Source organism: Debaryomyces hansenii (assembly GCF_000006445.2).
Source record: "Debaryomyces hansenii CBS767 chromosome E complete sequence".
Taxonomy (NCBI): Eukaryota; Fungi; Ascomycota; class Pichiomycetes; order Serinales; family Debaryomycetaceae; genus Debaryomyces; species Debaryomyces hansenii.
The window spans coordinates 320,089-333,753 of record NC_006047.2 but is presented as its reverse complement, the minus strand read 5'-3'; the positions used below and the strand labels follow the sequence as shown (position 1 = coordinate 333,753).

The 13,665-nt window shown below is 36.7% G+C and overlaps 7 protein-coding genes across 7 annotated transcripts; 3 read left to right on the top strand and 4 right to left on the bottom strand. All coding sequences in view use genetic code 12, as the record gives it.

Annotated features, from left to right (window-relative positions):
- Nucleotides 1–674: 674 nt before the first annotated feature.
- On the top strand, nt 675–2,984 carry DEHA2E03960g (DEHA2E03960p; the record flags this gene model as incomplete). The annotated part of the gene is made up of 1 exon (XM_459496.1): nt 675–2,984. The coding sequence occupies one exon, from the start codon at nt 675–677 to the stop codon at nt 2,982–2,984; it is 2,310 nt and encodes a 769-aa protein (XP_459496.2).
- Nucleotides 2,985–3,113: 129 nt separating this feature from the next.
- DEHA2E03938g (DEHA2E03938p) lies at nt 3,114–4,769 on the bottom strand (the record flags this gene model as incomplete). Its single annotated transcript, XM_002770364.1, has 1 exon — nt 3,114–4,769. One exon carries the CDS (start codon nt 4,767–4,769, stop codon nt 3,114–3,116), a length of 1,656 nt encoding a protein of 551 aa, XP_002770410.1.
- A 126-nt stretch (nt 4,770–4,895) lies between these two features.
- Nucleotides 4,896–6,188, bottom strand: DEHA2E03916g (DEHA2E03916p; the record flags this gene model as incomplete). Its single annotated transcript, XM_002770363.1, has 1 exon — nt 4,896–6,188. The coding sequence occupies one exon, from the start codon at nt 6,186–6,188 to the stop codon at nt 4,896–4,898; it is 1,293 nt and encodes a 430-aa protein (XP_002770409.1).
- An 814-nt stretch (nt 6,189–7,002) lies between these two features.
- Nucleotides 7,003–8,331, top strand: DEHA2E03894g (DEHA2E03894p; the record flags this gene model as incomplete). The annotated part of the gene is made up of 1 exon (XM_459493.2): nt 7,003–8,331. The coding sequence occupies one exon, from the start codon at nt 7,003–7,005 to the stop codon at nt 8,329–8,331; it is 1,329 nt and encodes a 442-aa protein (XP_459493.1).
- A 362-nt stretch (nt 8,332–8,693) lies between these two features.
- On the bottom strand, nt 8,694–8,828 carry DEHA2E03872g (DEHA2E03872p; the record flags this gene model as incomplete). Its single annotated transcript, XM_002770362.1, has 1 exon — nt 8,694–8,828. One exon carries the CDS (start codon nt 8,826–8,828, stop codon nt 8,694–8,696), a length of 135 nt encoding a protein of 44 aa, XP_002770408.1.
- Nucleotides 8,829–8,835: 7 nt separating this feature from the next.
- Nucleotides 8,836–10,794, top strand: DEHA2E03850g (DEHA2E03850p; the record flags this gene model as incomplete). Its single annotated transcript, XM_002770361.1, has 1 exon — nt 8,836–10,794. One exon carries the CDS (start codon nt 8,836–8,838, stop codon nt 10,792–10,794), a length of 1,959 nt encoding a protein of 652 aa, XP_002770407.1.
- A 278-nt stretch (nt 10,795–11,072) lies between these two features.
- Nucleotides 11,073–13,571, bottom strand: DEHA2E03828g (DEHA2E03828p; the record flags this gene model as incomplete). The annotated part of the gene is made up of 1 exon (XM_002770360.1): nt 11,073–13,571. One exon carries the CDS (start codon nt 13,569–13,571, stop codon nt 11,073–11,075), a length of 2,499 nt encoding a protein of 832 aa, XP_002770406.1.
- Between the last annotated feature and the right edge of the window lie 94 nt (nt 13,572–13,665).

Here is a 13,665-nt window from a genome sequence, read left to right as displayed (position 1 = left end):
ACGTATCAACCTAATATACAGTGACTTCTATTGTGGCGCAATACTACATATCTGGTATAGCCTTTTTTATAGGGCTATACCAGATTTTCACCAAGAAATTTACTATTACGTGTATTGTCTTTGAAGCCATCGGCTCAGCACGCCACTAAGAGCCCAATAATATTCCAAGGTCTGGTGTTAAGGATCTACTTTGCATGGCTTTGCTTAATCTGTGATATTTATAAATAGCAGTTGTAGTGTTCCTGTATATTAGTATTCTCACACAAAACGTTCATTACTTCGAAGTAGTTAGATGTTGATTTGCTTAATATATGGATTACTGAGAATTATTGGTATATAATCATCAGTTAGTATACATATTGAGATCGAACCGGAAACAGTTTGTTCAGAGAAAGAAATTTGTTAGATTTGAAATAGTTTGATCGATTAGAAGACTTACAAAAGCATATTTAACCAGTGAATAAACGTTCCTTGATACCAAACTTGAGTAGCAAATCGGATAAAAATTTGATAGGGTTTTAGTGAAATAGTATCTGGTAACACGATTAGTATATTTTTCAAGAGGAATATATTGATAATATTTGCATTGATTATTTGCATTTAACAAGGAATTTTTGGTAGTTACCGGTGGATCAAGATCTTTTTCCGCCGCATAGAGAGAGAGAAACGAAAAAATGAAGTGGAACATTATATGGGTGCTAGTCATGATGATGGTCGGTGTGACTATGGGAGCTAGTGATGATAAAGGTAAGAAGGGGAATTATATAAAATCGACGTCGTTGTTGACATGTATGGAAAATTCGTTATTTACGGCGTCGCATTTTGATGTGGTGTTTTATCCAGATAGTGGGAAGGTTTTTTTCGATATTACTGCTATTTCTAATATTGATGGTAAGATCGCGGCACAGATTGATGTTATTGCGTATGGGCTTAATGTCTTGACGCGTAATATCTCGTTCTGTGACTTGAATTTCGAAACTATTTGTCCGTTAACAAGTGGACATATGGAATTGGACTCACACTACGATCTTTCTAAATCTATTACAAAGGAAATCCCTGGTGTCGCGTACACTATTCCAGATTTAGATGCCAGAGTTAGAGTGGTTGTATATGATGCAGAAGATAATACAAAGCAATATGCTTGTGTCGAAGCTGTCTTGAGTAACGGTAAGACTGTTCAAACCAAATATGCAGCATGGCCTATTGCAGCTATTTCGGGTTTGGGGGTTATCACTTCGGGTGTCGTTTCAATCATTGGTCATTCGAACACTGCAGCGCATATTGCGTCGAACTCGATGTCTTTATTCGTCTATTTCCAGTCATTAGCGATAACTTCGATGATGGCTGTCGCAATGGTTCCACCAATTGCAGCTGCGTGGGCCCAAAATTTCCAGTGGTCTTTGGGTATTATTAAAGTCGGTTTTGTCCAAAACATTGCAAATTGGTATATGCAAGCAACAGGTGGTACTCCAACCGACATTCTTGCATCATCGTATTTGTCGATTTCCGTTCAAAAGAATAAATTTAAGAGATCTGCTGAGTATCTCTTAAACACCTTAATTGACAAACAAAGAGCTAATGATCATTTGACTCTTTTCAAGAGAGCCAGTATTTCTCTTGATTCCGACGATTTTGGTTACGGTGATTCGTTAGATTCATCATTATACTCCGTTAATGAAAAAGATGATGATTTATCTTCAAAAATTTTGGTTTTAAGAGGTATCCAAAGAATTTCCTATTTAGCAGGAATTGAAATTACCAGCTTGTTCATGACTAGTATTATGTTTTTGTTGTTTGTCGCCTTTGTTTTAGTTGTCTGCATATCTGCATTCAAGGCTATTATGGAAATTTGTATTCGTGCTAAATTTATAAATGAAGGTAAATTTAACGAGTATAGACAGCAATGGCGTTATATCATTAAAGGTTCCCTTTATAGATTACTTTTAATTGCATTCCCACAATTATCTGTAATGTGCATCTGGGAATTTACTACTCATGATTCTGGTGGAACCGTTGTTGTTGCTGTTTTCTTATTGGCAGTGGTTTTGATTTTGTTGGTTCAAGCGGCCATTAGAGTCTATTTATTAGGTAGAAGATCCGTCAGACAATTTAAAAATGCAGCCTATTTATTATATGGTGATGGAAAATTCCTTAATAAGTTCGGTTTTGTTTATGTTCACTTCCGTGCCGATTGTTATTATTTTGTGATGATCAATTTAATTTACATCTTCTTAAAATCATTATTTGTCGCTGTTTTACAAAAACAAGGGAAAGCACAATCGGTCATAGTATTTGCCATTGAACTCATCTACTGTATCCTTTTGTGTTGGGTTAGACCTTTCATGGATAAAAGAACGAATGCATTTAACATTACTATTTCTGTTATTAATGCTATCAATGCACTTTTCTTCATGTTCTTCTCGTACATTTTCAAACAACCACATATCGTTGCTTCTGTTATGGCTATTGTTTATTTCATTTTGAATGCTGTATTTGCATTGTTCTTATTATTATTCACCATTGTTACATGTGTTTTGGCCTTGGTTTATAAGAATCCAGATACAAGATATCAACCAATGAAGGATGACAGAGTTTCATTTTTACCTAGGTTCGACCGTAAAAATAAAGGTGACAAAGATATGAATAAAAGCCAACAAGATGGAGATGATTTGGAATTAATGGCTTTGGGTGCTACAGCTATGAGAGGCCATGAAAATGGTGGTAAGCCAGCCATTTATGATGAAGATGAATCTGTATATGATGAGGATGCGTTTTCGGAACAAAATATCAAACATCAAAATACTTTCAATTCTAACCTGTACTCTGATAGTGGAGGCAATAGAGACTCGTATTATTTAGAATCAATTGAACCAACTCAACCAACCTCAACTATTGTTGGTAATCCGAACGGTGCTATGGGTAAGTACAATACTGCTTATGGTAACACTGACAATGCAAATGGGAATAGAGTAAACTTCATATGATATGATCTTTTCTCAGAAATAGTAATGATGACCTAATACTATTTCTTTATTTTTGTAATCGCTTTCTAGCTATGTATTTTAATGGTTTTATATTCGAATTGTAAAAAATGTATGTTTTATATTTAAATGTCAATCAAGACAAAAGTGTGGTTTCCCAAATATGCTATAGTGGAAAATATTATACCATGTTATCTTATCACAGTTTTCGTCGTTGCTGAATATAGACAGCCGTTTAAGTAAAGAGGTATTATCGACATCCTCGATGTAGTTATGTGACTTATCTGCTGCATTATCGTCGATCTTAAACGGCGAATATATGACTTGTGAATACCATTTCTTCCGTGGAGTTGTATTCATTGAATCAGCAAATTTAATTAAGGAAGCAGGAAACAGAAAGCCGCCGTCTGGCTTTCGGAGATTTCGATTTTTCAATTGTTCCAGATACCCTGTAAGTCCTATTTTTCTAAGTCTGGGTGAAGGGAATGAATTACCGTTCACAGTTTCTTCACCTTCTTCGTCATTAGGTTTAAAAATCTTTTTCAAACCATCGAAATTGTTTATAATTGGACTTTGTTCTGGATCTTCCAATGTGTCTTTAATATCTCCTAATATTTCTGGTATTTCGCCAAGCTTGTCTTGTAATTTATGGATTTTCGACTTTGCATCAATATTAAAACGTTCTGAATTGCTAAATCGTTCTCCTGCGAACTTATAGACTGTTCCATTTATCAACTGGGCAGCAGAATATAGTATATCACCAGCTTCTTTTATCGCTTGGTTGGCGTCCAAATGTTCTGATAAATCCTGATTTTCTTGCCTCAGGTGCAAGTCGGCTAAATGGTGTCGAGTTCTGGAAAGTTTTGCTATATCATAGAATGCTGGAAATAAGTGAATAGTCTGTTTATCTTGAACTTTCAAGCAATAACTTTCATCCATGTTTTTATTATTTGTTGTACAAAAGACTGATTGAATTAAGCTAGCATAATTAATTTTGTCAATCCAGTTGTACGCAAACGAATCAAAGAATGTTGAGACACTGGCCTTCTGTTTATTTCTTGTTATATAATTTTTGATATTCATTATTGTTCCTGATGAAGCTTTAAAATCATCACGCTTACCGCTATTGAATAGGAAAACCATCAAAGGTTTATTTTCACTGATACATTTTCTGAATATTGGCAACTTGGACGCCGGAACTTCCAAGATTCCATTCGAAAAAACAGATTCTAAACCATTCCTACTTGAATTGAAATGAGACGTCATGTATGCTTTTGGGATAACGGCATAAAAATTGACCAACTTCATATACTGAGGTAAGTTAAACGGTGCACTTCTTTGGATAAGCTCCACAAATTTATTCTGAGCCCTCTTAGGAATACTTAGATTATCCGTTGTATTGAATATGAATAAGTTCTTAGAGTCCTTGGGAATGACGATATTTTGATATTTATGTGTCAAATTGAACAAATGGCTATCTCGATTTAAATATTCGAGTCCTAGTTTTGTTAAAATACCCGATTTTAATAAATTTCTAGGTACCAATAGCAATTGGTCAGTAATATCAACATCCGTATCATCCGTATCATCCTTATCAAGTTGCTCTTCATTGATAAATGGCGACATTAATGATTTTAGTTCTATTTCGGAGTTCTTCTTCATGCGTCTTAGGCTGCGAAGATTTATTCTTGAAGGGAAATCTATCCCAAGCTTCCGATAATCCAAGGCTATTGAACATCCTAGGTTGATGAAACATAAGAATATAACTAAATCATTTAATTTCACCATGATCTATATTGTTGAATGTAAATTATAAATCTATATGTTAAAATGTACAATTATAGTAATATATAATTGTTTTGTGATATTGCTGGAACCACAAAAAGTTGCAAAATTTTGCGATTGTAATTTTTTTTATAGGTACACAATAATTTTATTTCGCCCTCTAACTTGCACCGGATTATGAATCTCATACATCTCTCCATTTTCATTAATCAAATACTCTTTCAATGGCTGATTGGAGCCTGGACTAGTCGGTTCTATATATGGTACTGGTTTGTTTTGTATTGTATCGTTGTAGGTACTGTCGAGACCTTGGTTACTGTAATCAAAGTTTATATCTTGAAGTAGGTTTAAGTTTGAAATGTAATATGTAGTTAATAACATGACAATATTACTCAACCATAAACAGAACGATACTATAATAAAGCCTGCTGCAGCTTTCCTCATAGTACATATAGATTCATTTGCGCAATTGGAACTAGGTATTAATACTGCTATGGCAATAACAAAAGAAACAAAGGTCATGATGGCCGCCACAAGACAATAAAAGCTCCCATTACGTTTTTCGAAATTGATGATGGTGGTTATGAATAGCAACGAAACTATAAGAGAGACTACTCCATCTGCAATCAAGTATCGGTAAATACTGTTGGGTAGTTTACTATCCTTCTGAGCAAGAACACTACAAAGTGTCACAACTATAATCGCAATGATTATTTCAAACACGTATAGAATGAAGTTTGCCGTGATGGTAATATGCGTATCATCGTATTTTTGCGACCCAGTAATGGTTTTGACTGGAAAAGAAGCCACCGGTCTATTCATAACTTTCTTAAGCAAGTCATGCTCCAAATCTTTTCTTCGAGACGACAAACTCTGTAGATCGGCCTGTGGATTATACACCGACTCCGAGTCCATTTGATTCTGTTTAACATACTCTTCGGTAGCCATTATTGGCGGTAATTCCTTGCTCATTTTGCTTGGTAACGTACTCGAGCTTGAGCAAAGTGTGTCGTTGGACTGGCCTATGTGAATTGTGTGGAATGAAGGTAAACTGGGTAGGTCCAACGCCGCTTTGTTGTTGTACGGAAGAAGTATTTTGCCATCCTTGTCGCTCAACGACGTGGGGTATGGCACAAATGAATTATCCACGTCGCTAATTGAGCTAAATGATGGCTTCATGTAGTGTTTGTATATGTCATTGAGATAGCGAGGGTTAGCCGTATCGGCAGGATATTGGGGATCAGGTCGAATATTATCATCTTTGGAGTTCAAAATAGACTCTGTATCAATAGACGTTGGTGTGGTATTACGCGATCGGTTTCTAGGTCCACCCGTACTATATTCAAACCTTGACAAGTCGCTTATCACCCTCTTATCACCATAATACCCGTTCAGTTCCTGTTTTAGCAGCCTTCGTGTCATTTGAGGTTATATCTTCGTATCAACTCTTTCAACAACACTGCGTCTAGGTTTAATTCTCTCTGCACCTCCTAATCACTCAATCTTCCCTTCGTGCTCTAAATGATGTTCTTGTTACTTTATCTCCCAGACCCGATAGCCATATTGCATTCCAAATCGGGACGTTTTCCAAACACCACCAGTAGGCCGCATTCTACACCAAGTGGCCCAGTCGCTGACCCCAATGTCTTACTCGCACATTTGCATCGTCATTTTTCCGTAGTATTCCTGGCTCAATTCTACATACCGCTGCATCCCAATAAAAACCTCCTAGTCGTTTCCACGGACTACACAAAATGCCGTCTCCCCCATATTTCCCTGCCTATACGAATTCCATTCTCGTTCCCCCTCCTCTATCCTCATTCCATCTCTCTTAAAATTCATATCGTCGGTACGGCCCCTGGTCCATTTCTTATTTGTTAAACGAAATCCCGGACTTTTCTTCTCTTGTATTCTGTCCCTATTCAACGTATTCTACACCCTAAGCTCAATCTGCGGCAGTTCTATGTTCCACGGAAACGAAAAACTCCGGGTCATGAGGAGGCCCATCTAGTTTTTGCGCACCGATAGCCAATCACAGCAACCTATTTGCAGTGAAATATTCCCGGGAATAGAATTGATGTTCCGACCATAGAAAATTGGTAGTCGGCTAAAGTGACACAAAGTCGCAGAAATAGTGAAGAAAAATGGAGCCAACGGGATGAATTAAAGCAAACTACTATTATTTATTCAACTATTCATTTATTATTAGATAGTCAATTCTATAAGTATATATAAAATGTTGTCCAGAAGTATTAAAACTACTACTCGTCGCTTACCTAGTGTTTGCAAAAAGCCAGTATTGCAAACTGGGGCCAAAATTGGTAATGTCATGATGACCAGATCGATTCAAACTGAAAGCTACAAGTCCGTGAGAGATATGAACAAGATGAGCAACAACATGTTGAACTTCAAGCGTTTTGCATCCCAAACTGTTAAGGTTCCAGAAATGGCCGAATCTATCACTGAGGGTACTTTATCTGAATACCTCAAAGAGGTCGGTGATTTTGTCAACCAAGACGAAACTATTGCCACAATTGAAACCGATAAGATTGATGTCGAAGTGAATGCTCCAGTGAGTGGTACTATCACCGAACGTTTAGTTGAGGTTGAAGAAAATGTGACTGTTGGCCAAGACTTGGTGAAGATCGAAGAAGGTGAAGCCCCAGCTGGCGGTGCCAAGGAAGAATCAAAGGAAGAATCCAAGGAAGAGCCAAAGAAGGAAGAATCTGCTGCTCCAAAGAAGGAAGAAGCCCCAAAGCCAAAGAAGGAAGAAGCCCCAAAGCCAAAGAAAGAAGAGCCAAAGAAGGAAGCCAAGAAGGAAACTTCCAAGTCTGGTGAAGAAGCCACCTTCACCAACTTCTCTAGAAACGAAGAAAGAGTCAAGATGAACAGAATGCGTTTGAGAATTGCTGAACGTCTTAAGGAATCGCAGAACACCAACGCTTCCTTGACCACCTTCAACGAAGTCGACATGACTAACTTGATGGAAATGAGAAAATTATACAAGGACGAATTCTTGGACAAGACCGGAATCAAGTTAGGTTTCATGGGTGCTTTCGCTAAGGCTTCCACTTTAGCCATGAAGGAAATTCCCTCTGTTGGTGCCTCCATCGAAAACAACGATACCTTAGTTTTCAGAGACTACGCTGATATTTCTGTCGCTGTTGCCACTCCAAAGGGTTTAGTTACCCCAATTGTCAGAAATGCCGAATCCTTATCCATCTTAGGTATCGAAAAGTCTATCTCTGACTTAGGTAGAAAGGCCAGAGATGGTAAATTAACCTTAGAAGACATGACTGGTGGTAACTTCACCATCTCTAACGGTGGTATCTTCGGTTCTTTATACGGTACCCCAATCATCAACTTGCCTCAAACTTCTGTCTTAGGTTTACATGGTGTTAAGCAAAGACCCGTTACTGTTAACGGCCAAATTGAATCAAGACCAATGATGTACTTAGCTTTAACCTATGATCACAGAGTCTTAGATGGCCGTGAAGCTGTTATCTTCTTGAGAACAATCAAGGAATTGATTGAAGACCCAAGAAAGATGTTATTATTGCAATAGATTTTTTAATGTCTACTAACACTACATAAATTTGCTTTTATATCGTTTGAACTCTCTACCTTTTTTTTCTGGAGTTAATTCTCATAAATATTTCACAGATCATGTTTTACTCGGTAAAACAAATATATTTTAAAAGTCATCTAATTTATACAAAACTATTTCATCGTTTATTGTAAGTTTCTATAGCATTGTTGGAACAATTAAAGCTGTGGAAAAGTTTAATATGCAGCTTAATTATATATGTTTACATTTTTCCATAATAGGTAAGTCCATATTCTTCTATCATAAAATTTCGCATCAACAGTCCCTAGTCTGTTTCTGTCTACATTTTTTCCGGATGAAAAGATTGCTCTAAAGAAACATTAGATCCTTTTGTTTCCCTTTTCTTCTTCCTGAGACTGCGTGGTTAATTTAGATCTTAAATACCCTTCAAAAGAAAACAAATTAGTTAGTACATTAGCTTGACCAAACTTGAAGTAGTCAAGCATCTGATTCATTGATAAAATGGAACCTTTTAGTAATTGGGAGGAAGTTGCTACTTCCAATCCCTCAAATAGAGTACCCTTGCCTCATGAAGATTTTGATCAATATTTTACTGGATATGCTGAAGTGGACAATATGTTCAACGAAACGTTAACATGCTTACAAGACTTGGACGTACCTTCTGGTTTTGTGAACCAAGACCTAAAACAACAACAGGACTTACAAAATGGTAGTGGTCATCAGGTTAAGCACAGCAGGGGGATGAGCGGTACTGCCATTTTTGGGTTTGCTGAGCATAACCGGGAGTTATCTATTTCTGGCTTGACAGGTGATTTGTACAAGGCAGCGAAACCATCGATGGATATGGGGAAATCTATTTCTCCAGGACAATTGGTCAACTCATTAAATGGCCAAACAGAGCAAGTTGGTTTGCCATCAGTAGCCTTGGATTTTAACTTCCACGGTGAAATCCAAAAGCCATTACATTTCGCAGAAGAAGAAGAGTATGAATACGAACACGCAAAAACCAATAAGAAAGATTCGAAGCAGGACTATATTGTTACAAATAAAAACCCTAAATCGTACAAATTCCCACCATCTCCCAATCTGCCGCCAAGCAAAGAACCTGAACCAGCAGTCGACCCAAAACAGTTCAAATCTGTTAACCAATATTCCGTCAAGTATTTACAGGAACTTAATAAGTTTAACGACAGATCATCCCCGAAGCCAAAACAAGTAACATACGCTGATGATATTGGACCTTTATTAGAAAAAGGGGCTGAAAGTGTGCCCATTGTGTATTCTAATCCCCCAACAGGCGAGTATACTAATCTTCCAGCGTCTCAGCAGTCCACTCCTTTCAATAATCATACAGTATACAAGTATATTCCCATTCCAACTCAGAACCCCACATTATTTCCAAACTCAACTCAAGATCAAAGAAAGCTAGATCAAAAGGAATTTCCTTTGAACATCAAGAATAATCTTAATGCATACTTACCACCACCATCAACACCAGGTTTAACAAATGGTTCTCCAGATTGGAATTCTTCTCCAGAGCCGCAATCTCCTTCTCCTAGTAGGGCTGTGTTAAACTCTTATCAGAATAATTCAAGATTCTCGTCACCAATTCGTCCTCAAATGAGAAACGGCAGAAATGATTTCTATACTCCACAATTTTTTTCTGATGATAATGGTAACTTAACTAATAACAATACCTTGAAAAACAACGTCCCAAGTGAACAAAGTTCCTCGCCTGTGTTTCATCAAACGCTCAATTCATCTCCAATCAAATTCTACACTAGCCCATTAAGAAATGCCCCACCAAATGAAGATGATACCATGGATGCGAATGCAACGATCACTCAATTAACTCCATTGAAAAGCCAAACCCCAATGACTCCATCAAAGAATAGAGTAACATTGGAATGGAGTCCAATAATTTCTCCAAATGCCAAATCTTCAAAAGATGTAAAGAAGGCGCTTAAAGAGTCTTCTCCTAAAAGAAGAGTTAAAAAGACATCTTTATTACCTCCAGGCGAATTAGATCAATATTGGGACGGCCCTGATGAACACAAGGTATTTACTTGCACCTATAAAAACTGTGGGAAGAAATTCACTAGAAGATATAATGTTAGATCTCATATTCAAACTCATCTTAGTGACAGGCCGTTTGCATGCTCGTATTGTCCAAAAAAGTTTGTAAGACAGCACGATTTGAATCGACATGTAAAAGGACATTTGGAAGCACGGTATTGCAAATGCTCATGCGGCAAGGAATTCACGAGGTTGGACGCACTAAGGAAACATAGAGCTAGAAATATATGTGTTGGGGGCCTTGCAAGCCATGAGAATCACTGCGTTACAAAGCCACCAAGAAAAGATAAGGTAGAAATTCTAGATGGTATGACTTCTGAAAGGCTTTCTGAAGATATACAGGCTATATTGCCTACAACAGAAAGTTCGTCGTCGCCTGATTGATCTTTTATCATCCAATTAATTCTGGTTTATTTCTTTCATGCATATCTGCAGCTTTCTTCAGCATAATTTTAAGATAAAGGAAATCTTGAATTCAATTCTTTTCAACTGTTTAGACGTTAATAGTCTTTTTTAACTGTTTCTCTTTTTATGGATATTTTAGGTAGTTTATTTCAAATATAGGTAATATTTTTATTAAATCGTAAACATAGGATGATTAAATCAGATGAACTATTTAGAAACCAATATAAGATTTATGTACGTTACGTTGCAATTAATAATTATAGGGAATCATGTGTTTCCGTTTTGATGTTATCCAGGGTATTCAATCCTTGTTGTGCAAGCTCTTCTTCTTGTTTATGAATCTTTAAGTGCTGATTAAGATTGTCCGACCTGCTAAATTTTTTATGACAAATAGAACAATCATAAGGCTTTTCAAAAGTATGCAAAGATCTGAAATGCCTCTTCAAATGTTCTTGTCGTTTGAATCGTCTGGAGCAATAATTACACAAGTAAATTTTAGTCAGGTCTACTAAGTCAGCTTCTTTATTTTCCTTCCGACCACGAGTCCTATTTTTAGAATTGATAATATTAGTTGGGAAGATTTGTGTAGTCGGTGGTAAATCAAGTGACTGCAAATCAACTTCTACTTCAACTCCTTTTGATATTATGGTAGTAGTAGTAGGTGGTGGTGGCGGTGGTGCGGTGTTCATGTTCGTCTGTGAGTTCTTTCTTTTCAGCATTAACTTTGAACCAAGAATGCGTTTCGATGCAGTGGCTAATGACGATGGGGTATTGGAACTTGAACCCAATGAGGTACTAAGATCAGAATCGCTGTCACCTCCTTCAACCTGTATATTTCTATTGTTTATGGAAGAATCATTTGAATTTATGCTATTAAGGTTACGGGGATCAATGTTTTCTGGATAGCTTCCGCCTGAATTATAGTTCAGAATAGAAGACTTTTCTGTATTTGAATTTGATGTATTATTACTTCCATTCAAACTATTGACTTCTGATTGCTCGTTTTTATATCTAGGTTTGTTTCTAATATAGGTGGCTGGGTTTACTATGTTTTTCCTTTTTCCAACTTTTTCAAACAAAGCACCATAGTCAGGTTCCAACATCGAGTTCCCTGGAGCTGCATTTAGGTTATTATTATTAGAATTATTCAGTGTCGACGGATCTAACGCGGCTCCATTTATAACATTAGTAGAATCCAAGGATGGTGTCCCATTTATTGATAAACCATGCAAGGATGCACTGCCCACCATATCGGATTCCATATTTTCGTTATCAAGTTCCTTGTTTAAATTATTCTTATTATTACTTATAGCTTCTTCAGTTTTAAAAAGATCGGTACTGCCTTCAATAGGCTCCATCTTAACTGGTGTCTTGAACCTAGTAAATAAGCTTCTCTTAGATCTCCTTGCTTTTTTCGTGGCTATATTAGATTCAATAATATCATCCTCCGGTTCCTGTTGCAGATGATCCATATCTAGGAACTCCGAATCGTCATCAATATTATCCATATTTTTACTATTACCATTATTATTGATAGAAGGGGTATTTTGATTATTCAACTCTCCATTTAGTATGTCTTGTCCATTTGAATTTTCAATATTGTCTTCATTACTATTATTATTTGCATTACTTGGCACAGCAGAACTCTTAAATATGCTTCTTATTAAATGCCTAGGCTGCTGAGCTTGTTGTGGAGGAACGTTTATAAAGGCAGATGGTCGTGGTGGAGAAAGAGACTCCGATGGCGTAGAATTATTTGATGTTCTTTGATTCCGGTCGCCCATGAATGGGATATAGTTACTTATTGAGTTAGTAAAGCTTGTATATCTTCCACCTACTTGGGTTCTCTGTCGCTGATTAATAGAGGATTGTTGACTGTCAAACGAAGTTCTAGCTTTTGAGTAAAAATCAATCGACGGACGATTTTGTTGAGACGGAGGATGATCCAATGAGTTACGTGTCAAATATTGATGAGCTGAAAAGAAGGATGGTTGAGTGGAATGAACAGAGCTTACCGACGGAGTTAATGATGTCGTTGTAGTAAGCGGTGATAATTCATTATAGTAACTATTTGTATTATTGATACTCAAACTTGCATTTGATATGGAATTTTTTCCTGACATATTTGACGCATGATTGTTAAGGTTAAGGTTTTTATGGGAGTTGTAGTCTTTCATATCAACCAGGCCTTCCGAAAATCCATCAACCGGTACATTATTTCTGAAATTATTCATACTAACAAAGGAATTTGTATGGGGCATGAAACTCTGTTGTGATGGTACTCTAGGAGCGGATGCTGTGTTGACAAACTCATCCTTAGGAGGTAAAACTCCAATACCATTCTGCAAGTTTCCGTTATCCTGGATATTATCCGAATTGAACAATACATTGGAATCATTCGTAATTGCCTGCTGGTCCATTAGCGGATCATAATATGCATCAAAATTGACGTTAAATGGTGGCGATTCGTCTAAATCCATGTTATCATAACTCCTAAAACCTTCAAGCATGTTAAAATTCATTGTGCCTCCTTCTTCTTTCACCCCTGTTCTTTCAGTTATATTAGCTTTGAAGTTATCGAATTCTTTATCCCCATTCTCAACACTAAATAAGTTTTCATATAATGGCTCGTCTGTGTCTATTCTCTGTTGATCATAATCATCTCTCGGACTATTTGGTACCACGCCATTATTCATCTGATACATATTTGTATTCATCTGATACGGCTCTTTATTGTAATTAGCATAATCATCCATATTCTAAAATTGTATGTATGTATTATGAAATACAAAAATTAATCAATGATGTATGATATTGTACGTATTATCTATTGTTGTAATTAATACTATC